Genomic DNA, 26979 nt, shown 5'->3' on the forward strand with positions numbered 1-26979 from the left:
GCCCCGGCCAGTGTTCTTCAGTTACTCCTCGAGCTTACGGTGACCCAAGCTTTCTGGCCCTGGGGGTTCCAGAAGGAACACACACCAGCCTGGGCTGGTGGTTGGGCAGACAGGTCAAGTGATGGGTGGGTAGGTGACAGCCCCTGAGGAGGGTGGTGGGGTGGACACAGGGCCTCACAGGGCTGGAGAGAGCCGACACAGGCTGGGGACTGGGACAAAGCAATGGGCAGGTAGTGAGGGGGCCAGCTAGACCAGGACTTCCCAGTGAGCGGGGGGTGGAAAGCAACTGTTCCATCAGGGTGACTCTCTCGGCCTCTCTGGACTCTGTTTCCATCTCTAAGTGGAAGAGTTGGACAGACCCTCTGAGCTGATCCCCTTTCTGCTCTCGAAGGTACTCATGGGCCCTGGGCCCACATGAATCATGGGGAAGGTATGGCTGGACAGGGGGGTGCTATATGGTGTGGAGCCCAAGCCCCCCTTGTGTAATTAGGAAAGGGAGGTAGTGTTCTGCCCTGAAAAGGTGCTGGCCTCTCACCTTCTTTCCTGCACCTATGGTTGAGTTAAGCCCCACCCTGTTGGAAGAATGTTAGAAATCCAAGGAACAGAAAGGAGCATTCCTTCCACACTCCAGCCCACCTGCAGTCTTTGTGGCAGCCCCAGATTTTCCTGAAGCTAAAACCTGCTGGGCCACTATCAGAGACAGGCAGGACCAGAGGGGACAGGATTCCCGGCTTTCACTCAGCCAGCTAACCCAGGGTGAGTCAGCTTCTTGGGCACCATGTATGTGGGAGTCCTGCTGCAGAACACATGGGGGCACCCCGCCTGCCCACCGCCCTGGAGGGCACACCAGGCCTAAGAATCACTGAGACTACTGCTGTAGTTGGGCACTTGTTCCAGCCACACTGCTTCATGAGGGCTCCTGGCGGGACCAATGGGTCTGTCATGGCAGAACCCACAATGGCCAGTAAAAGGTATCTGTTGGTGCATAGGAAATGCTTTACTCATTTAGAGAAGAAACTGCAAGATCAGCTTCATTACTGGGCACCGGCCTTCCATGGCCTGCAGGCTCATCCTGCATATGGCCGGTGCAGGGCAGATGTCTTGTATTCACCCATCTTGTGCGATAGTTGAGAGACATCGTTCCCTCCCCGCCGGAAACAGATATAGAAGTGGGGTTGGCCAGGTGTGGTATGGTGCGCACACATGAGCAAGAGACAGAGTTCCTGGGTGCCCAGGACAGGGGGAAGGCTTCCCTGGTAAGGAGAAGGAACTGGGAGAGAGAAGGCGACCCAAATCCCAGCCTCCATATCAGAGAATGTTCTGGGCCCAATGCCTCTACTTAGGCAGCCCAGATAGAAGGTATAGAGGCATTCTCCCAACAATCCACCTGCTAACAGGCTGCCAGAAAAAGAAGCAGAGCAGTACGAAGTCCTGGTATGCCCATCGCCCATCATGGATGCTGAGCTGCGTGTCCGTGGTTCAGTGCACAACCCTGATGGATGTGACGTTTGTGCGCCATTTGAAGCAGCATTTAATGCGGGTTACTAGAAGGACTGGGGGCCTGGTGGCACAGCAGTTAAAAGCTTGGCTGCTAACCAAAAGGTCAACAGTTCGAATCCACCAGCCGCTCCTTGGAAACCCTATGGGGCAGTTCTACTCTGTCTTACAGGGCCTCCATGAGTCGGAATTGACTCAGTGGCGATGGGTTTGGTTAGTAGGACTGTCCCCAGTAGGTTTATCAGGCCTGCTTAGAGGAGAGATCCCAACCATCCATCCTAGTGGTGGCTTAATCCAAGCCAACTGAATTTGTCCAATATTGTGTATGTCATTGCTATTATTTGTTAACACGTCCTGATTTATTTATGTTAAAACAGCACGTTAAACAAGATATCGCCATTGTCACACGTTAATTCAAACTTGATGTAATCATTCGATGTACACCGGACCACCTGGTCATATTCTGCAAGTTGCTTGTGTCCAGAGGTAAAAATGGCAGTGCCGAGGCATCTGACCTCCTTGTCTAACTTCACAAAAAGGGACAGAAAATCATTATCGGCGTGGTGAACCCAAGGCTAATTCCTGTGACGCAGAGGCCAGCCATGCCTCCACCCTCCAACCAGCCCTACCACGCACAGTCTACTCTGCTGGGTTCCATAATTCGTTGCGCAGAACTCACAGGCCATACGCACAGTTATGAAGTTTATTAGGGAGGTAACAGGTTACAATTCAGGATAAGGAAGGACTCGGTATATAGTTCTACCAGGGCAGCCTCTTATCAGCGGTGCCTGCAAGCACACCTATGTCAGGCCCTAGGCCTCCCTGGCCTTAGGCCTCTTGCCCTCTGCCCTGCTTTAGCAAGTGTTACGGAGCTCTTTAGCTCCACCTACAAGTGTCGCAAAGCACCCCGCTCCTCAAGAGGCCTCCTGCCCGCAGGTACTCAGCTCTTTCTCCGTGGTTCAGCAAGCCTAGCTACATCAAGTGCCCAGAGGCACCCCTCACTCTGCCAGCAAGCCTCCTGCCCAGTGGCCCTCAACTTTTTCACTCCGTGGGCCAGGAAGCCCACCAGGCCATCTCCTGCTGGTCTCCTGGTTCTGCTGCCTCTGTTGCTGTCTTTTCTCTGCCACTGGCTTCTTGCCATCTCAGGTGTTATGGCTCTCTTTCTCTGACTCCTGGGTCTAGGAGGGTCTCAGTGCAGGGATCCTGGGCCCAAAAGACACAGTGTGCTCCCATCTGTCCTTGGGTCCCCCCTCTGCTCTGGCATTGGCTGTCTTTTAAGCCTAGTGGAATGGCAAAACTGAACAATCCCCTCGCTACGGTTCCATACACCTAATTTGTATGGTCACACACTCATAGGGTTCCATTCACCTTATTTGCATTAGCAAGCTATCCTATTACCTCGGTGGGCCACAACCACCTCCTTTGCATACCCCACCCAGTGATTTGTTAGGAGTCACAGGACTATGGCTAAAAAAAAAAAAAAAAAAAAAAAACTAACTGGGGAAGTTCTGGGTTCTCAGCTTCCTGGAAGGAGGAGTGGGGCTTAGCCTTGCGACCAGATCGATGGGTGGGAAAACTTCCTGCATTATTGAGATTTGACTTTTCTTCTTTCCCCTTTCTCTTCAACCTTCTGCTTCCCAAGAATTGAAGAGGAGCTGGGCAGCAAGGCGAAGTTTGCCGGCCAGAAGTTCATAGAAGGGCCGTATTAAGTATTTCACTGCACTACACCAGAGTAACATCGAACTCAGTCTCGAAAGTACTCTTCTCAGAGTCAAACCATGCAGCCCCGTGCCGTTTGTGTTTTTAACACAGAGAGAGAAATTTCCTTCTAAAGCTGGAGCGCTCCCCATAGCAATTTTCATACTTCAAAAAGATGTTTTCTATGAGTAGTAGAGTCAACAGTATTTACTGGCCACATGATCTCCTCAGTATATCAGGTTACACATTCAGTCGGTCGATGTGGTGTCCACCTTGTTGACAGATCCACTGGAACAGTGTGCGGAGATGACTCGTCATCTCGGTTCATATGTTATCAGAGTCAGCAGTTGGTCTGATTGGTGGCTCTGGCAAAAGCCTATATCATGAGGGCCCACGGGTGAGAGCCCTGTCCATCACTGTGAGATGATCTGAGGAGAGAGATAGCATTAACAATAACCTCTCTCCTATCTCCCTTGGGACTTGAGGTGAGGGTTGCCCAAGTGTTCTGTCCTCATATTGAGGCAGTGACCTCTGTGGGGACCCAAGGCTTTTGACCCTGAGTTTCTCACGGAAGAGAAGTCACACCCTGAACACATTTACCGTAGCTTACGATGTCATCCACCTGTACTGAACATTTGAGTGCCTCAATGTTCTTATTGTACTTTCCCTTCCCCCCACCCCCAGCTCCATGGGGTCCCACAGGAGAGAGGTGCTTGAAGGTAGCATCACCTCTCGTTGGAACCACAAACCACCCCCAGGAAGTGTGTTCCAGTGGAAAAAAAAAAAACAGTTGGTGTCTCAGTCATCTACTGCTGCTATAGCAGAAATACCACAAGTGGATGGCTTTAACAAAGAGAAGTTTATTCTCTCACGGTCTAGTAGGTTACAAGTCCAAATTCAGGGCATCGGCTCCAGGGGAAGGCTTTCTCTCTCGGTCGGCTCCGGAGGAAGGCCCTTGTCTTCAGTCTTCCTTATCCTGGTAGAAGAGCTTCTCAGGCACAGGGACCCCGGGTCCAAAGGACGCACTCTGCTCCTGGTGCTGCTTTCTTGGTGGTATGAGGTCTCCAACTCTCTGCTTGCTTCCTTTTCCTTTTATCTTTTGAGAGATAAAAGATGGTGCAGGCCACACCCCTAGGGCAGCTCCTTTACTTTGGATCAGGGAAGTGACCTGAGTGAGGGTGGTGTTACAATCCCACCCTAATCCTCTCAACATAAAATTACAATAACAAAATGCAGGACACCCACACAGTACTGGGAATCATGGCCTAACCAAGTTGATACTCAAATTTTGGGGGGAACATGACTCAATCCATGACAGTTGGACGTACTGAGCTTGGAATTTCCGATCAGGCAACTACCTGGTCCTCCTCCACCCCCTCCAAGTTCAGTATGGCCAAACATGCATGGCAATGTCATACTCCATGTAGATTATCATAGAGTAAGACATCCATACAAGTAGAGGGGACATATGTAGTTTTTTGAGAACAAAGTTTACAACATTACAGTACTCAATTGGTCAGTTAACAAAGTTTACAGTGTGGCTCTCTCTAGCTTGAGGCCTTTTGCTAGCCTAAATGATTCAGTTTAGTCCTTATTTCTGGGGGACTACCTGAATCGGAATCGACTCGATGGCAGTGGGTTTTTTTTTTTTTTTTTTTTTTTACCTGAAGCAGGCAGTTCCATATAGTTGTGTTCGTCCATGACATCAGAGTATCAGTCTCCTAAGTGTAGCTGACCATGTTCTGGGATTTGCCCAGACCTTTATACTTTCAGAAATAATTAGGACCAAGAATTAAGCCTACGTCCCTCTGTCACCAGGAAGGACCAAAGGCCTTATGTCACAATGAAAGTTCAATGAGGAAATGAAAAGAATTTTAAGTCTTGGGTTTTTAGATACCAGTGCACAGGCATTATCCGTTGTTTCATGAGTTCAGTGGTCGTCATGGCTGTGTGGAAAGGCACCCTGGGGGTTTTTCTCTAGGAGGAAGAGGAAAGCTTTCAGAACTTTCTGAAAGAACAAAGATCATTAATGTTCTTCCCTCCCCCGCGCCTCCTTGGGTGTCAAGATTCAGGTGTATTTCCCTGTTAGCTGTGTGTCCCATTTCATAATCAAAACGCGTTTCAATTATATCCTATTACACCAGGTCTCTTGTCAGGAGCAGTTGTGTACAAACGGGACAGACGTTTTATAGGATAGACAGTTTGAGCAAATATACGGCGCAAATGAGAAATGCCCTTGCAAGGAACTGCTGAACTGAGAGCTCAGACTGCTTGCCTGAGATGGATAGTTCAGGCTGGGGTGGTCTTGTCCCCCCCATCAGCTGTTTAAGCCTGTCCATTGAGGTGCTCAATTGCCCCCATGGCTTGGGGGTGATACAGGGCATAAAGAGTTCATTCAAGATCCAGTGGAAGTCTCTGTATAGGATGAGAGGCCCCATATCATTCACCTGCTAAGAATGTCCTGGCCTTTTGGCTCAGGAGTCTGTTCCTGGGCAGGTTTTAGCCTTGGCCAGGGTCTAGTAGGCAGCTCCGCTTTTCTATGCTGCCTGGCGTTTGCTGGTGACAGTGGCGGCCCATGCCTGTAGGCCCAGCCTGGGACGGTGTGTGAATCTCCATGGACTGTCCTCTCTTAAAATCAGGAGGTAGTTTGTTGCACATCTCTTTGTGGTGGAGCAGAAGACGCTTCAGCCACTGCTGTTAGTTCTCTAGAATGTTCTGTTGGTGAGTGTTTTTTTTTCTCTCAGCATAGGGGCCTTTCTGGTGACCATCCACGCAGGTAACAAAAGCTCATCAGGAGCAGAACTGATTTTTATCCAGATGTCTCATCCCCGTAGGGGTTTGCTTTATATGTCAAGTTGTCAGTGGCCAGATCAAATGGCCAGGCTATCAGCTGTAGTCCACGTCCCGGTTCCCGTGTGCGCCACTAAAGCGGCCCTAACTGCAGCAATTGGCTTCAGGGCTTGGAGGCCAAAGCTTACCGAAGTGTATATTAATATATCAACATCATCAGTACATACAACAGAGGCTTGTAGGGGCCCTGAAGGGACTTACCCGTAGTCAGCCTTGGGCAAGGGCCTCAATGTGGTGACCTCAGACCCAGAAGTTTTGCTCATCTTGGTTCCAGGCGTTACAGAGATCAGTCACCTATGCACGGGTATCTAAAAACCCAAGACGTACAATTCTTTTCATTTCCTCGAACTTTAATTGTAACACAAGGCCTTTGGTCCTCTCTGGTGACAGAGGGACCTAGGCTTAATCCTCAGTCCTAATTATTTCTGAAAGCATAAAGGTCTGGGCAAAGTTGGCAGAGCCCTGAGTCATTCGTGGAGCCACGCCCCCACCACACCAAGAGCAAGCATGGGTTCAGCCCAGTTGCCCGGTAACAGGGAGGTGGTTTCTCCCATTTTTGTTCTCCTATTTCTCCTCGCTGTTGGCTCTGTGACTGCATTGCTACTTGGTTGTAACATAGGAACAGTTATCAGTGAATTCCTGAGAGGGCTTCTGAGGTCTCTTCAAGGCCACTCAACACAAGTCATCTTAAACGGCCTTTTACTCTTTTTTTTTTTCCTGCTGTTTTAACTCTTACTTTGTACTGGGTGTCACAGGCTGTTCTCAATGCAAGGGACCTGCTTAGCCCCTCCAACTATCTCCAGTCCCGTTGTTGGAGGGCTTTGAGCAATGGCTAGGGGATTGTTCCCCTAGCCCTCAATCCCACGGTCATGCCAGGAGGTAACAACAAAGACAGGGGTGTTGACATTGAGGAGGGCCCTGGTGCATGAAGGCCTCCAGTGCCATCTGAGACAAAATAGTATCATAAGTCCTCATTTCAACACTTTCACTTTCAGCAATACCACCGTTCGTTCTGTGCTGAGTAAAAACCAGTCTCATTTGGGCCGTGCTATCAGCCTGAATTGGGAGGCGCACCCTGAGCGGTGGCTCCAGAATCCCCTGAGCCACAATCAGTGACCCCTGAGATGACAATCACCGTGAGAGTAGATGACATTGTCTGTGACTCTCGAGATATAGTGGGACGATTATCTAAGTACCATTTGTCACTGTCTGCCCAGAGGGAGGCCAGCATTGTCAGCTTCATCATCCCAGGAAGAGTCAACTGACCAGCCCTTGCTTCCCACCACGCCATCATGTCTTTTCTAGCAACCCTGCTCTGCTGCACCAGACTGTCGACACCCAGGGCTCGCAGTCACCAGCAAAAGACCACACACACGCTGTACCAGTGAGTGGCAAACGTTTACTCACATAGAGAAGAGGCAGAATGAGATCAGCTTCACTAGGGGGTACCGGTCGTCCATGGCCAGCAGGGTCACCCCACATGTGGCCGCTGCAGAGCAGATGTTCTCAATTCATCCATCTCCTTCCATAGTTGAGAGACCCCATTCCCTCCCCGCCAGGAACAGATACAGAAGTAGGGTTGGCCAGGTACCATATGATACCTTGCGTGACAAGAGACAGAGAGCGTTCCTGTGTGCCTGGAACAGGGGGAAGACTTCTCTGATAAGGAGCAGGAACTGAGAGAGAGAGCGACCCAATTCCCAGCCTTCTCAGTGGAGAATGTTCTGGGCCCAAGGCCTTTACTTAGGCAGCCTGGATGGGAGGCATAGAGGCAGACCATTCCCCCAGCAGGATCCTTTCCCTACGGAAGCTGGCCCTCAGCCAGCATGCACAGGCCGAACCTGGCGGAAGCACCCACGCCTAACAAGAGCCATAGCCCTGTCTCCCCTAGGCACGTAGCCCCTAGGGGAAAATCCTTAGCCTGGCGGAAGCACCCATGCCTAACAAGAGCCATGGCCCTGTCTCCCCTAGGCACGTAGCCCCTAGGGGAAAATCCTTGTAGATGGGGAGGGGTGTGTCAGAATCTCCTGGGGCTGCCATACCAGAAGTACCACAGGTGAGGGACTTTAAAGAACTGGAATTTATTGTCTCACACTTTGGAGGCTAGGAATCTGAATTCAGGGCGTCAGCAGGGCTAGACTCTGTCTGCTCTAGGGGAAGATTCTGGTCTCTTTAAGCTTCTATAGCTCTGGGCATTTCTTTTTTCTTTTTTTTATAGTAAAGCAAAAATTAAAGGCTTTATTTGGCATATATTCAAAGAGGCAAAGGTAGAAAACAGACAAGCATGCTGCCAGAGCCGTGTCTGCCCTAGTCCGAAAAACATAACAGATTCATCAGTATATATTAACATTACAAATGTGTAAAATCATTTAAAGCTTCACTTTTTCGCAGGTTGGCTTAAAACTGCCAAATCACCATGATTCAACGTTTATTGTCTTAATGATCATTGCTTCGGATTTCAGTAAAGACAGTCAGGAGGGTCTTCATTGGTCCAACAAATCTTCTGTTCACTAAATGCTAATTAAAAATAAATAAATAAGAGTGGAAAGTATGTGGGTCTTCTCTTTATGATTTGTCTGTGTGAATGGTTCCCTAAAAGATGTTTTCCAAGATTTTCCTAGCGATTGTCTTTATACCTTGTGTCCTTGTAAATCCAGCTCCAGCTAGGTCACATTCTTTATGCTCAAGAACAGGGAGTAATCGCTCCAATATTATTTTCTAAATCATTCCCTCCTTTTGATCGAGATTGGAGATAACACATTGATGATTAATGCCTGGACTTAGTCAGGCTCCTAGATGGTGGCCATGGCAGGCTCTTTAAACTTTGCTTGGAGCTGGTTTTCCATCAGGTACCATCTGGTTCTTCACCAGGATCTTAAGTAACAGTGATGTTCTCATCAGTCGCTTTGCCAAAATGAGCAGAATCGATGTATATCAACATTTCAGCCCGAGGCCTTCTTTTGCTGTTTAAGTGTGCAATACAATAGGAGATATACTATCAGGATGCAGACTAAGAATATTACTATTCCTTGCAATGGTGATCTAACCAATGTACTTATTCCTAATAGTAACCAGCAAAATAAATCTGGTGTTTGTGAGGGTGTTATAATGTGTAACCAAGGAGCTTGCCATCTAATTCTATGTATATCCTGTTCTACTTCTCCTGTGTTATGTATCCAAATGCAGCAAGAGGTATTTGCTACAGCACAGACTACACTTTCTTGGACCAGCAAAAAATCTAAGGCTATTCTATTATCTCATGTCACCTTGGCTTAATGAGGTCAGAGATCGTTGTCGTCTTTCCATCCCATTAGCAACCTCGTCTGCTATTTGACCCATAGTCATTGACAAATTTCTTAAAGATTTCTCCAATTCAACTATACCATAAGTAGGAATTAAAGCTACCAGCCCCACCCTGGAAACCCTGGTGGTTTAGTGTTTAAGTGCTACGGCTTCTAGCGAAAGTCAGCAGTTTGAGCCCACCAGGTGCTCCTTGGAAACTCTATGGGGCAGTTCTACTGTGTCCAGTAAGGTTGCTATGAGTTGGAATCGACTCGACAGCAATGGGTATGGGTAACCCTATCCTGAGTGTTGGGCCAGTGGGCTTTCTCCTGACTCTCGTTTTACAGTGTGTAACAAATGTAACATTACCTTTCCAGTATTTACTAGCGTCATTACTATGAATATCTAAAGGTAATCCTAAAGTTCCCAAAGTGCACTGTCTGGGCATTTCTGGACTTCTTATGGAATCCTCACATGGCATCTGTCTTCCCACTGCATGCGTTTCTCTGTATCTATTCTGCTGTTTTTGTAACACATCACTCAGAAGGGATTAGGTTTAGGACCCACCCTACTTCAGTATGACTCTATTAACAGAATAAAATCCCTATTTCCAAACAGGATCACATTCACAGGTTCAGGGCTTAGGACTTTATGTAACTTTTGGGGGACACAATTCAGTCCATCACAGTCACCATCCAGAGGTCTGTGTATCAAGGCTCAGAGGCATCTGTGTTGGAAGGACTCTTCGTGGCATCAGGGATGCTGGGACTGGTTTTTCACGGGTAAAACATGGGGTGTCTATGTTGTAGGCTGTCTGTTGTGATCTGGCCTGCCCCTCCTGAGTGGTGCCAAGTGGGGCACCCCGCACACCCAGGGCCCATATCTCACCGCAGGGCATCTGCTGGTTGGGTGTCTGGGAGGGGACCCAGGATAGGGTGCAGGGCATCTGCTGGTTGGGTGCCTGCTGGGGCCCAGGATAGGGTGCACTCCTGGGTCAGGCTGATTCTGATCCACGTTGGTCTCTGTCGGGATTCGTGGAAGGCTTGCTTTCCTTGTAACAGGGCAACCTTGTAGGTGCAGGCAGTGTGCCAGGGAGGTGACAAGCCCTGTCGTCCCACCACCCAGGTGTAAGTGACTGACCAATGTGGCCGGACTGTGACGTGTGGAGAGGATCCCCAAGATGTACTCACTAGAGACGGCCATCCCCAAGTGTGTCCTTACCCCACCCCCTGTAAATGTGATATCATTCCGTCAGTGCCGTCCTTGCTGCATTTGAGTAATTTCAGAAGGACCTGGCCATGGACACGTTGGAGAGCGCTAATGCCAGCAGTAGTAATGAGCCCAGAAAGCCACGCACCACATGTGCGTTCACAAGGTGGAGGGGTTTGAGGTGGGCGGGCACAGAGAGGCAGACAGACAGCTTGTGCTGGCACTGTGTCCCGGTGACTTCATTCAGGCCTACAGCAGCCCCACGGGGCGGTAGCTGTTCATGGCTGACACATGCCTGCTGTCCAGGAAGTTGCACAGCTTTAGCGTGCACTGCACTTCACCCGCGTACCTGGGTCAGAGCCCTGAGTGCCCATTCTCCCCCCAGGCTACACCCACTGGAAGGGCCAAGTGCTGAACTCAGATGAGCTACACGAGCTGTACGAAGGCCTCAAGCTGAACAATGTGAATAAGTATGACTACGTGCTCACAGGTAAGGGCCCAGAGGGAGTGTGGCACGGGGTGCCTGTGGGCCCAGCTACAGCCAGGGTGGGATGGGGGAAGGGCCCAGGGTACCCTCCAACCCCACTTCACATGCCCTTCAGGGAGGGACTGGAGTGTACCCCCAAAACTCAGTGGCGCCCAAGGAACCATCACACCTTGGTAGCCTTAGGGGTCTGAGGACCACCCTGGGCTATGCCAAGTCACTGCCTCACCTGGGACCATACTACTGTTCCACTACCTGTCAGAGGGGACAGGTGGGGTCTGGGAGGCTGCCCAGGGTGGGAAGGGTGGGTGTGAAAGCATACAGGTAGGCAACCCGCTACCACCTATTGCCTTGGTTTCATTTGTAAACTACATACCAAAACCGGTTGCCGTCTTGAGTGAATTCTGACTCGCGGTGACCCCGTGTGTGTCAGAGCAGAGCTGGGCTCCGTGGGGTTTTCGATGGCTGATTTTTTGGAAGTAGATCTCTGGGCCTTTCTTCCGAGGCACCTCTGGGTGGACTTGAACCTCCAACCTTTCAGTTAGCAGCTGAATGCTTAGCCGTTTGTGATACTCAGGGACTCCTCAACTAGACACGTGGTAAAAGTAATACTGATTTGTATTTTTATATCTAGTTGAATGTGACACATGCTTATTATTGAAAATGGAAAGTACGGAAGAAGGAAAAAAATCACTCGTACTTCTACCACCCACAGCTTTTTCCTTTCAGTTGAAATGTTACACTCCTTTTGGGACATGTCCCGTTCCCCTCCCAGACTACAGATGGGGACGTGGTCTTTGCCGGAAGATCTGAGACTGGCCCCAGCACCCCTGGGTGGCATGGTTCTGATGGCCACTTTGCCCTCTTCTGCCGCGGTTGGCTGGCGTGAACCTCCTTCAGGGAAGGGCCTCCCGTGGTTGAGTGTAACTGGGACTCCCCCCGCAGGTTACACCCGGGATGCGTCCTTCCTGGCCATGGTGGTGGACATAGTGCAGGAGCTGAAGCAGCAGAACACCAGCCTCGTGTACGGTAGGTGCTGCCCCGCCCAACCCTGGATTCTACTGCCAGGCATAGTGACCACTTGCGTGCTGCTGTGGGAGAGCCGGAGCCCTGGGATGGGTGGCCCAGCCTCCTCCCTCAGGGCTACCTGCATGTTCCGTCTCCCCCAGCCACAAGCTCTGTGTCTGCTGGGCCCCAAGAACATGGGCCTTCAAAACCCTGGAAGGGGAAGAGGCTTAGATCCGTGTTGGAGGACCTGATGTGATGTCAGTAATCAATGTCAGTGCGTCAAGGCCCTGAAGCTGTGAAGTGTGTAACCACCACTGACCCTAAAGAGAGTGGGGTGGGGGTGACACCCTAGAAGAACACACGGCCAGCCAGTGCAGACCCGAGGCCCATGCCAGGCCCATCTGACCTGTAGCCACTGGCCAGCAGCGGTGGTTCCCAGGCATCCCACAGTGACAGGACTCGCTGCGTAAAAGACAGCTCGGTGCCCAATAGTCTGTTCCCCTGGGATCAGGCCTGTGTAATCTGGCTCTCAAGGGTCCCTTAGCAGTTTGTGTGACCCCCCACCCAAGTCCAGGTGGTAATACGAGCACCCGGGTGTGCTCCCCACCACGCACTCTGTCCTGGCTGTCAGGACGGGGCCACGTCCTGGGTCTGCTGTGTTTGTGCCCTTCCCTCAGAGGCTCTGGTAGCATCGAATCTGCTTTTATCACCTCGGAGAAGGCGTTGCAGTGCCAGCCCCAATTCCATGATTGAGGCTTCTCTCCTGGGGACACAGGACTCGTTCTTAGACCTCGCCAGCCTAATGCGTGTCTAAAAAGGGCAGTCTGCCTGTCTATGCTGTGACCGCTGCCAGGAGCGGGCTTGTGAGGGTGGGCAGGCTGGGGGCCAGGCAGGGGGCAGGCTGTGCCTGCCTGGGGAACATGTGGTCATGTTCTTGAGTCACACTCAGGAGAGATGCGCAATTGATAATAAATTCAATAACAGTTAGCCAAAGCACTTTATCCTGCCACATAACAGGATAAAGGATGAGAATAGCAGGCGGCATTTCTCCCCAGGCTTTGAGTTGTGCGTTGATATGTACATGGAATTAAAGAAGCATGTCAGGGGTCTGTTACTTGTCACTGCTGCTTTGCTAATAAAGTGCCTTTGTGTCTCTGCAGTGTGTGACCCGGTGATGGGGGACAAGTGGAATGGCGAAGGCGCCATGGTGAGTGAGTCCATGTGTGCTTAAGTGTGGTGAGTGCAGCTGTTTCTGTTCATCTGAAACCCAGGTGGCTGTTGTGAGCTGCCCTGGACTCAGCCCGGGTCTCAGCCCCGACTCAGCCCTTGACGTGTGGTGGCCGCATGCACAGTGGCTCAGACCGCCGCGATTCATAGCATTTTCACTGGCTGTTTTTCAGAAGTAGGTCGCCAGGCCTTTCTTCCTAACCCGTCTTAGTCTGGAAGCTCTGCTGAAACTTGTTCAGCACCGTAGCAACGCGCAAGCCTCCGCTGACAGGCGAGAGGGGGCTGTGCTTGAGGAGCATTGGCTGGGAATGGAACCTGGGTTTCCTGAATGGAAGGCAAGAATTCTACCAGGGAATCACCGCCAACCCAGACAGTTCCTCTTGAGTTGACTTAGACACATGTCAGCCGCGTGTGTGCCGAGTGGAACTGTGCTCCACGGGGTCTCACTGGCTGTGACCTTTCAGAAGTAGAGCAACCAGGCCTTTCTTCTGGGTACCTCTGGGTAAACTCGAACCACCAACCTTTTGGCTGGTAGCGAAGTGCTTTAACTGCATCACCCAGGGACTCCCTGAACCACTGCCAACCTCCCTCCCTGGAACTCAGGAGCCTCTCTAAAAGCCTCACCTGTTGAGTTGCTGCTGTTCGGGTAGGGACATCGTCCTTGTAGGAAGGAGCAGGATTTAGAGCAGAGGCGGCAAGTGTTTTCTAGAAAGGGCAGAGGGTAAATCATTTAGGCTTTGCCGACCAGACATCCCTGTTATATATTATTTGTGTTGCAGCGACAACGTAGCCATGAACAACGCATACAGGAAAGGGCACAGCTGTGTTCAGTAAAACTCAAGCATTTGTGGACCCTGAAACTGGAATTTTGTCTAGTTTTCTTCTTTTGATTTCTTTTTCCTAAGCTATTTAAAAACGCGAAAACCATTCTTCTCCGCGGCCATACAGAATCAGGCAGCAGGCCTCAGTTTATACCTGCGACTTACAATACTGGGTTATGAAGTGGGTAATGTGGAAGCCATGAGTAAAAATCATCCTGTGGCCGTCACGGAAGTCTCAGATTTTAGAGATGGGAGGGACTGAAGATGATTCCATCAGAGTTTCCACTCAGGAGTTTAGTGGGCACATGATTTCTGTATACGCCGCCTTTGTCGTTGCTGTTCAGATTTGCCACGGTTACGTGCTACAGATCTACTGGGAACAGGGCGCTGGTGGTCAGCTGTCCTCACTGCCACCAGGGCACACCCGAGCCCATGCTCTTAGCTGGCCCCAGCAGCCGTGTCCCTGCCCCACTCAGGCAGTGGTGGGAGTTATGGTGTCAGAGGGCGTTTCATTCAGCGAGTCAGGCTAGTTAGCTCACACCCTTTCTCCTGGGCCTGTTTTCTAGAAGGTTCCGTGTGCCAGCACCCTTTCTGCACTTCCCTCCCTTTCTCTCTTTGCTGCCTGCTGCAGGCCGCCCAGCAGACACTCTTATGTTTGGATCCTAAAGAGTTGAGGACACTGTCCAGTTTACTGGGACCCTGGGACATGTTCTCTTGATTTTGATTTTCTTTATGTTCTATTGTGAGCCAAGTCCAGCATAGACATGACTCAGTGCATCTGGCTCAGACAAGCAGTATGACAGGCCAGGGGCTGGGTTCCACCCTGACTGCACCTGACCCATCCCCCTAATGCCTCCCAAGCCCATGTCTGGTGCCTGATGGTCCAGTGCTCCCTCGGGGCTGCCTCATATGCTGGGAGCACCTTGCACAAAGGTCAAACCCAAGGGAACAAAGCAATGGAAAAAGATTCAAAACCAGCACGTGTTAACTCGAACTTTTCAACTTGTAACTGGCAGAACATTCCATAAAGCTAAATAACCCTTTTCAGATCCTTACGTTTGGTTTTGGCTTCTGGGTCCTTTTTTTTTAATTGTGATAAAAATATATATAACAAAACATTTGCCATTTCAACCTTTTTTGTGTGTACGTTTCAGGGTCTGGCTTCTTTTTAAATGTATCTGATAACTAGAGAAAACTGTCCTGTAGAATCGTTTGTCAGACAACTTAATGACAAACACTTAGTAGACCGAGGGTGTGTTAACTTTTATTAACCATAACTTACGTACATACAGAGAAGAGCATGATTTAGGCTTCTGGTACCCAGCTCAGGGAGTCCCCGAGTGGTGCAGACAGTTAATGTACTCTGCTGCTCACTGAAAGCTTGGAGGTTTGAGTGCACCCAGAGGCACCTCGGAAGAAAGGCCTGACAATTCTGAAAAATCAGCCATTGAAAACCCTATAGAGCACAGTTCTTCTCATGATACACACAAGGCTGCCATGATTTGGGATCGACTCAAAGGCAACTGGTTTTACCCACATCAGCATGAGCCAGCACCCCATAAGCTCCTCATGTACCCCCCAGCCACCCCAACACCAGGATTACGGGTGGAAATGATGCTTCATTATCTTCAATAATTTGCCGTGCGGACTGGCTCTTTCCATCATCCTCTAGATACCATTTCTCATCTCCCTCCCTCCTTTGCTCTGGCCCCCAGGCCTGTGAGCTCTTGCACTGGGACCCTGTGACTTTCTTTGGCTCCTGCCATCCTTCATCACAGACCCTCCCTGTCTGTGAACGTGCACAGCAAGGCCCCTCTTGTGTTCCCGCATCTTCCCCGAGCCCTTTATTCAGAGCCCCTGACAGCCTTCTGGGCTCACAGCCCCACGTGGAGGACTCCCAGGGTCTGACCACGGGAACCCCATTCCTGGTACCAGAGCTTCTCTGACAACGCCCCCCATTTAGCCTCCTCCCCATCTGCGTGTGAGTGAGTGTGCACTCCTTCTTTCCTCTTCAGTATGTTCCTGAGGATCTCCTTCCAGTTTACAAAGAAAAGGTTGTGCCAGTTGCCGACATTATAACTCCCAACCAGTTTGAGGCTGAGTAAGTACTTTGAAACTACTGAAGCTCTTGGACCTCCCCCAGAGTGAGCTACAGAGAGTTACTCCATGTCTTCTGGGGACAGGGGTCCAGCCCACTGAGGTGTCCCTGGGGTGGCTCTGCCTCAGTGTGTTGAGCAGAAGTCTGGCTCATCTCCTGAGTTTCCACGGCAGGATGGAGCTCAGTGGCCCAACCCTTGCTTTTAGTCTATACCAGAAGTACATTGTTATGGGTGGAATTATGTCCCCCAAAATACGTGTTGTGAATTCTAACCCCTGTGCTTGTGGTGCAGCTCTGGTGACATAATGCTTAAGAGCTTGGCTGAGAACCAAAAGGTCAGCAGTTTGAATCCAGCAGCCGCTCCTTGGAAACCCTATGGGGCAGTTCTACTCTGTCCTATAGGGTCGTTCTGAGTCAGAATCAACTGCACAGCATCTGATTTTGGTTTGGTTTTACAACCTGTAATCCCATTTGGGAATGGGCCATCTTTGTTATGCTAATGAACAGGATTAGTGTAGGCTGTATCTTGAATTGATCTCTTTTGAGATATAAAAGAGATTAAACAAGCCAGCAGAGAAGAGATGGGGTAAGATAGATGCCAAGACACATGGAGATCTCCACGGAACCAGGAAGCAGAAGCTGAAGAGACAAGGACCTTCCCCCAGAGCCGAAAGAGAGAGAAAGCATTCCCCTAGAGCTGGCACCCTGAATTCAGACTTCTAGCCTCCTAAACTTTGAGAAAACAAATTTCTGTTTGTTAAAGCCACCCACTTCTGGTATTTCTGTTATAGCAGCTCTAGATAACTGAGACACAGGACAGCCTGTCTTTATTATTCCTGGATTCTGCATTCTTGATTTGCCTATTTGATGTTGCGGTCATTTGCGGACATGTGCAAAATGGCTGAACGTTCTCAGCTGAGCTCAGACAAGGCTGGTGTGGAATTTGTCACGGTGGCCAGCAGAGGCCGAGTTAGCTCCTTCGGGGCGGTGGAGGGGTACTGTGCTGCTGTAGCTCTGGAACTCTGTTGCAGAAACAAGCTCTCGAGTCTCAGCCTCTTGTGGCAGGGCTTGGAGGAGACGTCTTATGTGTCCCACACTTGTCCCCCTTGCCTGTTTTACAGGTTGCTGAGCGGCAGAAAGATCCACACCCAAGAAGAAGCACTGGCGGTAAGGCAGACCTGCTGAAGATCACACACACTTAGGAAGAGGGCTTGTGTGGGGCAAGGCCTGCCACGTACATGGGGGGACAGCCACCACCTGCGGGGCGCACCAGCCTCCAGGTTACCGTGGGAAATCTGGTGGGGGAGTGGGGCTGGTCACCTGCAGCTCAGCACTTGTCAGGATCTTGGCTAACAGACTGCCTGCTTGCTCATAATGACATGACCAGCATTATTGAACACTTGCCGTGTGCCCCCACTGGGTGAGTCCCACGCATGATTCAGCTGGCTAGGCCCCCAGTGCAGTCACAAAGTGTGCACTGTCATATTCCAGTGGCCGGCAGGGCAGCATCACCCCAATGTCTGCAGTGACAGGTGTGCCCAGCACCTGTAACCTGAGTGTCTACAGGAGAAGGCCTGGCTCTGTGGGCAGCGGAGGATGGTGCAGGTGCCCAGGCTGTGGGCCCCTTGTTGCTCCAGCCCACACATGGGTCATGGCCGGGGGGGATTATCCAATAGGCAAGGTTTCACCACATCTTTAAGGTAAGCATGCGCTTACTTGTGCTTACTGTTTTAGGCTGGGTTCTCTAGAAAAGCAAAACCAGTGAAGTATATAAATTTAGAGAGAGAGAGAGATTTATATCAAGGAAAGGGCTCACAAAGTTGTAGAGGCTGGAAAGTTCCAAGTCCTTGGGTCAGGCTGGAGCTTCTCCTGACTCATGTAGCTGCAGGGGCTGGCAAACCCAAGACTGGCAGGTCAGACAGCAAGCCTCTGGCTCACAGGCTGCGGAGGCCAATGAATCTTGGATAATTTGAGTAATTTGTCATCTTCCCTCAGATAATTTCCTTCCTTTAGCCAACAGATTATGGTAAGATAAGAAGTGTTGCTTTGTGGAATTGGAATTTTTCCTTAGAAGCTTTGTATTCCTTTTTAGCTAGCTGAGTGAGTAGAAAACAAAGTTACTATTAGAGCTTTCCAGATGAGCAAGACATAAGAGGAGCTTACGTACATATTGGATCAGAGTGAACCCACGAGGGGTCTATATATACCTGAGATCTTGGTTTAAGACTTGAGAGAAGTAGAAAGGAGCTTCAGTGAATCCCTGGGGCACAATTCTCCTGGAAAATTGTTGATTTTTCCAGGTGAAGGAGAGTAAACGTAGATCATCTTACAGAATGGGACACTGAGAACCTGAGTATTCAGGTAGGACTGAGGAGAGGAGGGATGGGCACTGCCGAGAAACGAGGAGTAATCACTTGTTATCTCTCCCTGGATCTTGGACAAATCTGTATCCTCAACCATTACGTTGTTTTTGTGTGTGTGTGACAAAGTGGTATATTTCATTTATTTATTTTATTGTGCAGTTGGCAGAAGTTTACAGAGCAAATTCGATTCCCGTTCAATAGTTTGTACATAAAGTGTTACATGGCCTTGGCTTCATTCCCCACAGTGTGTCAGCACTCTCCCTGTTTCCACTCTGGGTTCCCCATTTCCTTTCATTCTGATTTTCTACCTCTTCCTACCTTCTCATCTTTGCTTTTTGGCAGATATTGCCCTTTCGATCTCTTATAATTGATTGTTCTAAGGAAAATGTTTCCCTCAGGTATTATTTATTTTATGAGCTTGTCTATTGTTTGGCTGGAAAGTGGTCTCCTGGAATGGTTTCAGGTCCAAGTCAGAAGAGTGTCTTAGGGCCTATCTTAGGCTGGGTTCTCTAGAAAAGCAAAGCCAATGAAGAGTATATATATATATACATAGAGAGAGAGATTTATATCAAGGAAATGGCTCATGCAGTTGTAGAGGCCGGAAAATCCCAAGTCCGCAGGTCAGGCTAGAGTCTTCTCCTGAGTCACGTAGCTGCAGGGACTGACGAACCCAAGATTGGCAGGTCAGACAGCAGGCCTCTGGCTCACAGGGTACAGAAGCCGATGAATCCCAAGATTGACAGGTAAGATGGCAGGCCACTAGCTGGGGTGACTGACGAACCCCAAGATCAGCAGGTAAGATCAGCAGGAGGCTGGCTTACAAGCTGCAGAGGCTGATGAATCCTAAGATTGGCAGGTAAGCTTGCTAGCTCAAGGCCCAGGAACTAGATGTAAGGTGAACAAGAGCCAGCTGCAGGATACAGAGCAAGCAAGAGCGAACAAGCTTTGCCAGAAAGTCCACTTATATTGGATGCAGGCCACACGTCCAAGGAAACTCCTTTTCAATTGATTGGCTGCTCATAACAAATTTCATCATGGAGGTGATTACATTATATCAGATCTCCTTATGGAGGTGATTACGTCATTACATAGCCATCAAAATACGTAACAGCCAAACCACTGAGTATCATGGCCCAGCCAAGTTGACACACAACCTTAACCATCACTCTCCACCCCTTGTCAACTTGGCATTTGTACACATCTCGAAATAAAGACAGTTATAAAGTCATAGTTGCACCTGACATGATACAACTAACATGCGTACAAAAATGCACTAACCCTGTTTACATCTTATATTTTATAAGTGAAGAAAACAAATATTTGATGCACACATACAAGGAAGAAATACTCATAAACAATTATAGTATTTGTTTCTGCAACTGGTCACATGGTTGTAGCTAGTATTTAGAACTACCTTCTTCTACCACCGATTACGTATTCCCGTTTCCCTCAGAAAGCACCTGGGCTGGTCGTGCATGTTGTCTGGTGGGATGACCAAAATCTTCATTCCTGCAGTGTCTGGACCATTAGTAGTCATGTCAGAATTGGGTTGCTGTAGTTTTCCATTGACTTTAATCACAGGACAAGGCAGTACTAAGAGACATCCTAAGGGGTCTACTATATTCCAGACATACTCTTCTTTACTTCCATTATATAATATTAGTCCCATTTCTTCTTGGTAATCAGGATCAATCACATCAGCCAGTATGGTAACTCCCTTCTTTGCCTGTTGATCCAGAGGGATAAGGAGCCCAAAGTGGCCAGGTGGCATCCTTAACTTCCAGTTCAATGGAATCAGTGATGTGTCTCCCAGCGGATGCGTTCTTCCCTTTGAAACTAAGACCTCTACATCTGCAGAGCCTACGGTTGAAGGGACAAGAAGCAAAAATTTTGCAAATGGGTCACTAGGGGTAATAGTGAGTGGTGCCACTCCCATTTCCCCCCCTTAATTTCTGGACCCATGAATCCTGGCTATGGGAGAAACAGCACCATGTATTGGACGCTGGTTGAGAACATCCTGGAGAACATGGCCCCAACCCTGAAAAGTATTGCCACCTAGTTGGCATCGTAATTGTGTCTTTAGAAGGCCATTACATTGTTCTATCAAGCCAGCCGCTTCAGGATGATGGGAAACATGGTAAGAGCAGTGAAATCCGTGAGCATAAGTCCATTGCCACACTTCATTTGCTGTGAAAAGAATCTCTTGTTCCAAGGCAATGCAGTGTGACATACCATGATAGTGGGTAAGACATTCTGTAGGTCCGTGGATGGTAGTTTTGGTAGAAGCATTGCATGCAAGGAAGGCAAATCCTTAACCAGAGTGTCTATTCCAGTAAGAACAAAACACTGCCTTTTCCATGATGAAAGTGACCAGTATAATCAACCCACTGCCAGATTGCTGTCTGATCACCTCAAGGAATGGTGCCATATCGGGGATTTATTGTTAGTCTCTGCTGCTGGCAGATTGAGCACTCAGCAGAAGTTGTAGCCAAGTGGACCTTGGTGAGTGGAAATCCATGTTGCTGAGCCCATATATAACCTCCATCCCTGCCTCCGTGGCCACTTCGTTCATGAGCCCATTGGGCAATGACAGGAGTGGCTGGAGAAAGATGATGACTGGTTGCCATCCTATCCACTTGAATTTTAAAATCCTCCTCTGCCAGGGTCACCCTTTGGTGAGCATTCACATGAGAAACAAATATATTCACTTCTTTGGTCCTCTCAGAGAGGTCTATCCACACACCTCTTCCCCATACCTCCTTGTCACCAATTTTCCAATCATGTTCCTTCCAAATCCCTGACCAGCCAAACCATTGGCCACAGCCCATGAGTCAGTATACAGTCCTACATCTGGCCATTTCTCCTTCCAAGCAAAGTGAACAATATGGTGCACTGCTCAAAGTTCTGCCCATTGGGAGGATTTCCCTTCACCACTGTCCTTCACAGAGGGCTGCAGTGCTGCTGCTGTCCACTTTCAAGTGGTGCCTGCATGTCACGCAGAGCCGTCTGTAAACCAGGCACAAGTTTTCTCTTCTTCAGTCAGCTGATCATGAGGCGCCCCCCATGAAGCTATAGGTGCAGACAGGGAGATGGAAGATGACGTAACAGGAGTGGAGACTAGGCATTTAGGCCACTTCTTCATGCGAGTTACTTGTGCCTTCAGGTCCTGCTGGGGCCCAATCTCGTATATACTCTTTCCATTTAATGACAGAGTGCTGCTGTGCATGTCGGACTTTATGGCTCTGTGGGTCAGACAGCACCAGTTCATGATGGGCAGCTAAGGCTGCATGGTGACTTGGGGGCCCATGGTGAAGCATTCAGTCTCCACTAAGGCCCAGTAGCAAGCCAATATCTGTTTTTAAAAAGGAAAGTAGTAATCTGCAGAGGATGGCAGGGCTTTGCTTCAAAATCCTAAGGATCTGCACTGTGATTCACCAATAGGGGAATCTCTATCTGCCACTGACACTTCACGCACCATTGGATCAGCTGAATCATATGGCCCAAGTGGCAGAGCAGCTTGCTTGACAACCTGAAACTGTTGCAGACCCTTCTCTTCGTCTGGGCCCCACTCAAAACTAGCAACTTTCTGAGTCATTTGATAAATAGGCCGGAGTAGCATACACAAATGAGGGGTATTTTGCCTCCAAAATCCAGAGGCCCACCAGAGGTTGTACCTCCTTTTTAGTTGTGGGAAGGAACAGATGCAGTATCAGAACGTGCCCCACACCACTGAACCCCTAGAAATTTCACTGAGGTAGAAGGCCCCTGAATTTTTGTCAGATTAAGTTTCCACCTTCTAGCATGCAAATGGACCAGTAAGTCCAGAGTCACGGACACTTCTTCCTTACTAGGTTCAATCAGCATAATGCCATCAATGTAATGGACTAATGTGTCATCTTGTGGAAGAGAAAGGTGATCAAGGTCCCTGTGGACTAAATTATGACATAGGGCTGGAGAGTTTATGTACTTGTTGAGGTGGGACAGCTAAGGTATATTGCCGGCCTTGCCCGCTGAAGGCAGACTGCTTCTGGTGGTCCTTCAGGTATGGAGAAAAAGGCATTAGCCAGATCAATAGCTGTATACCAGGTCCAGGAGATGTATTAATTTGCTTAAGCAATGAAACCACATCTGGAATAGCAGCCGCAGTTGGAGTCACCACCTGGCTAAGTTTTTGATAACCCACTGTCATTCTCCAGGATCCACCTGTTTTTTGCCCAGGCCACATAGGTGAGTTGAATGGGGATATGGTGGGAATCACCATCCCTGCATCTGTCAAGTAGTTGGTGGCAGCAATCTCCCAAATCCCTCCAAGAATGCGGTATTGCTTTTGGTTTACTATTTTCCTAGGTAGCAGCAGTTCTGATGGCTTCCACTGGGCTTTTCCTAACGTAATAGCCTTTACTCCACTTCTCAGGGATCCGCTGTGGGGATTCTGCCGGTTGCTGCATGTATCTATTCCAATTATGCATTCTGGAACGGGGGAAGTCCCCAGAGGATGAGTTTGGGGACCCAATGGACCCACTGTGAGCCAAATCTGAGCTAAGACTCCATTAATAACCTAACTTCCGTATATTCCCACACTGACTGGTGGGCCACAGTGACATTTTAGGTCTCCTGGAATTAGTGACTCAACGGCACTGGGTTTTGGGAATTAGTGTCAGTTCAGCAATCCTCGAAAAGTCTGATTATTTCCTTTCCCCTGATAAACAGTCACTCTTGTAAAAGGCCATAGACGCCTTTGAGGAAGGCCAGGAAAAGATTGAGTATAAACTTTTGGCAGTGTAGTGGGGCCCTTCCTCAAGGGGACGAGGCCTCCACTTCTTTCAGGGAGTTGTTGGTCTGTAAACTGGCTCAGGTCTGAGACTTGATTGAGAAGCTGTGTGTGACTATTCTGGTGATTCAAGTTAGACTGCCATTCACCTGACCTAGCATTCTTCCACTTGTACAGATCAAGTAAATATTTAGTAGATTTCTGATATATTTTTACTCCTAGGGACACCATGATTAAGTAGCCAATGCCGTAAGTCCGTACAGTTTAGACTATTCTGATTACTGCTTTGACTCCACTCTCCATCACGGTAAACCACACCCACCTTGTCTTCGATGACCGAGTGCTGCCACTTGGCCCCTACCACGATGGGGTCCAATCAGCCCCATTCTAGTTCGGTGTCTTAATTCCGTTAGGGCAGTTCCCACTGTCAAATCTGACTTACATAAAATAGCAATCACAGCAGTCTTTAAGGATGCTGGGCTCCCTTCACAAAGTTGTTCCTCACCATTGTGGTAAAAGTTGTGTCCTCTGGGCACTCCATGTGTGGATCTGTGGGTCTAACCTGATCAAACCACTCTAACATGCCAATTTCCCTAAGCCTTTGGATTCTTCTACAGTACACCAAGGCAGGTCTGGCACTTCAACTTGATTTAGTGTAGGCCCCTCGTAATCCATGCTTCAGTGACCCAACCAAATGAACTATTAGATCCTTTCCTAACCTCTCGAGCTAATACATTGAATGAAGGATTTGTGCTTAATGGGTCCATATCAAACTCAGACTGATCCATCTGTATGTTCCTTGCACCATTATCCCGAACCCTTAATAACCATTCCTACATATATTCCCCAGGTTTCTCTTTGTACATAATTAGAAAACTCAAACAGGTCTTTTGGAGTGTAGCGTACCTACCTCCTCCTGAGTCACACTTTGTACTTCATCTTTTGGGGCTTGCTGGGACTTAAGTCTAGTTATAGGCCAAGCCTAGTTATAGAAGCCAAAACGGATGGTGGGGATGTGTTCTGAGAATGTTCAGCAAGGTCTTGTAAGGCATCTGCCCCAAGCAGCGACTCCAACAAGGCTCTTTGGACACAGCTGGGTTAATCTCATCAGGTGGGTCCAGGAGTGCTAACGGTTTTACTGGGGAGGGTGGCTTAACAGACAAAGATGGAGTCATCTCTTTAGGTGGGAGTGAGTGGGCTATTTCTGTTGGCAGGAGGGATTCCACAGAATTTAGGCTCAGTGTTCCCACCTTCCTGCTAATCTGCCCATATGTCCCCATCCCAAGTTTCAAGATCTCATTTCTTCCCATTCAATGCCGTCACTTTAACTTCAGACACCACTTGAGGTTGGGGATTTAATTGGCATTGTAATTCAGCTAGTATTATGACGGTAAGACTCGGTTTGGTTTCCAGCAATCATCAGCTCCTTTACTACAAGAAATAAGACTTTCTTTCAGGGCACAATTAGGAATTTTGAGGTCGTTTATGTGGTGTTTGAGCTGTGACTCGGGAGCCCTGAGCTCACGTCTCTTTCACCACTTTGTCTAGCAAAAGTAGGACCAACCAGCCAGCTTCCTTATACTTCTCTGACAAAACTGTAGAAAGGTATCATACATGCAATCATCCAGAACCTCACCTCTCACCAGTGTTTGATCTGTTGGTGCTGATATTTTGCATATTTGTATTCCCACCTCACGCCATGGATCAGCAGTGCCCTCTTTACTGCAGGAAGCAGAGTCACCAACATCTTTAAGACTAACCAGACTTTAGAACCAATGTAGAAAACTCGTTTTTATAGTTTTGTTTCTCTAGAACCACTCTGAGTACCACGTACTAATCTGTACTAAACAATTTCACATTGTTTTTTCTACATCTTTCACCGCATGTGAAGTTGTTCACTACAGATTATTAAGTAAGCACAAGCACACCTATGCTTACCTTGTTTACTGGGTAATCCGTCCCTGTCAGGGATTATAAATTTGAAAAGAGGCCAGTCGTACCTAGAAGAGGAATCTTTCATATGGTGAAAAACTGTAAAGTTGTTCACTACAGATGATCTGGTGAGAAAGGTGAGCACTGTGCTTACCTTGCCCGTTGGATAATCTGCCCCCTGGTCACGGCTCTGTTGCATGGCATGCAGCCAGAGATGGGGATACAGCCAAGTGAGCCCCTAGCATGTTCCAGTACCTTCTAGTTTTTGCTTCCTGGCGGCAACTTAAAAAAATCTGTATCCAATGGATTCCTCCAGAGAAACAGAACCGGTAAAAGCCCATTGCCGTTGAGTTGATTGCAACTCATAACAACCCTATAGGACAGAGCAGAGCTGCCCCATGGGGGTTCCAGGGCCGTGTTCTTTACATCAGCAGACTGCCACATCTTTCTCCCACGGAGCAGCTGGTGAGTCCGAACCACTGACCTTTTGGTTAGCAGCTGAGCACTTAACTGCTGCACCACCAGGGCTCCTCTAACATAATCAGTGTGATACAAGCAGTCCCTGGATTACAAACGAGTTCCATTTTTAGGTCTGTCTTTAAGTCAAGTTCGTATGTAAGTTGGAACAGTTAGGTACATTTCATACCTAACATCAATCAGTCAAATGTTTGTCATAGTATATAGTATCCCTTTCTATGCATAAAAGCATTAAAGAAACCCTTCCAGATACACTAAAACATCTTTAACATAATAATACAGTAATAATATTTTGCTGTGCATCACAAAGTAGTGCCCGTTACTACGAACCATTGTATGTACCTCGGATTCTTAAAATAATAGACTTTATGGGTTTTGTTCATAACTACGGGTTGTATGTAAGTTGGATGCTTATAGCCCAGGGACCTCCTGTGTATATACACAGATTTATTGTACGGGTTGGCTCTCACCATCGTGGGGCAGGCCAGCAGGGAGGACTGCCAGAAGCTCTAGGGCAGGAGCTTACACAGCCTACACTGGGGCAGAATTTCTCTTTCAAAGTTCTTTTCTACTTTCCTTTATGAAGCTTGCTCTAAGACAGTTGGGGGATGAGGAGAGGACCCTCACAATAGCATGTTGGAGAAAAGCCAACCTAGAGAGAGCTCTGTTCCTTTTGCTCCCTGTTGTACCTGCCTGGCTGGGGTTACCTCCCAAGGCCTCAGCCTGGAGGATAAGGACTGGCTGACAAGGGGAAGGGCAGGCCACCATGCTGTGTGGGGTCCTGACTGGGATCCACAACTGGTCACAGGCACCAGGAATTCCCAGACCACATAAGTGAATTCAGGTCAGCTCGTGAGCCTATTACAGCAAAATGGTTCTTCTGCCTTTAAGATTCTCAGAGTGACCCCAGGAAAGGGGTCCTCAGTGGTGACAGTGCAGACAGGTAAGGTGCCTGTCTTCGAGAACGAGGCCACGCCTGCCTCTAGCACTGGCCTCCACTCCTCGAGTCCCTCCCTTTTCAGCCTTCAGGTCTCCATGTAGGTGGCCCTGTCCTTAGCCACCATGTGCCCCAGAGAGGGTATTTTATCTCCAGACACGTGCTGTCGGAGGGTGAAGAGCCACCAGGCCTAGGTGATGCTGGACACAGGGCAGTAGATGCTTGGTGAGAATGAATGAGTGAATGGCTATCTTAGTTTCCTTTGTCTGCTGTAACAAAGTACCACAAAGTGGGTGGCTTAAACCAACAGAAATCTATTATCTCA

At 48.8% G+C, this 26979-nt stretch overlaps 1 protein-coding gene across 1 annotated transcript in view; it reads left to right on the top strand.

Moving 5' to 3' along the window:
• Window positions 1-26979, top strand: part of PDXK (pyridoxal kinase) — a 59782-nt gene that overhangs the window by 25832 nt on the left and 6971 nt on the right. The window contains exons 3-7 of the mRNA XM_003419034.3: window positions 10922-11026; window positions 11966-12049; window positions 13189-13235; window positions 16092-16177; window positions 17296-17341. Coding sequence (XP_003419082.1) covers window positions 10922-11026; window positions 11966-12049; window positions 13189-13235; window positions 16092-16177; window positions 17296-17341 — 368 coding nt within the window. The remainder of the gene's footprint in view (window positions 1-10921; window positions 11027-11965; window positions 12050-13188; window positions 13236-16091; window positions 16178-17295; window positions 17342-26979) is intronic.

The sequence above is a fragment of the Loxodonta africana genome, chromosome 2 (assembly GCF_030014295.1).
Source record: "Loxodonta africana isolate mLoxAfr1 chromosome 2, mLoxAfr1.hap2, whole genome shotgun sequence".
Taxonomy (NCBI): Eukaryota; Metazoa; Chordata; class Mammalia; order Proboscidea; family Elephantidae; genus Loxodonta; species Loxodonta africana.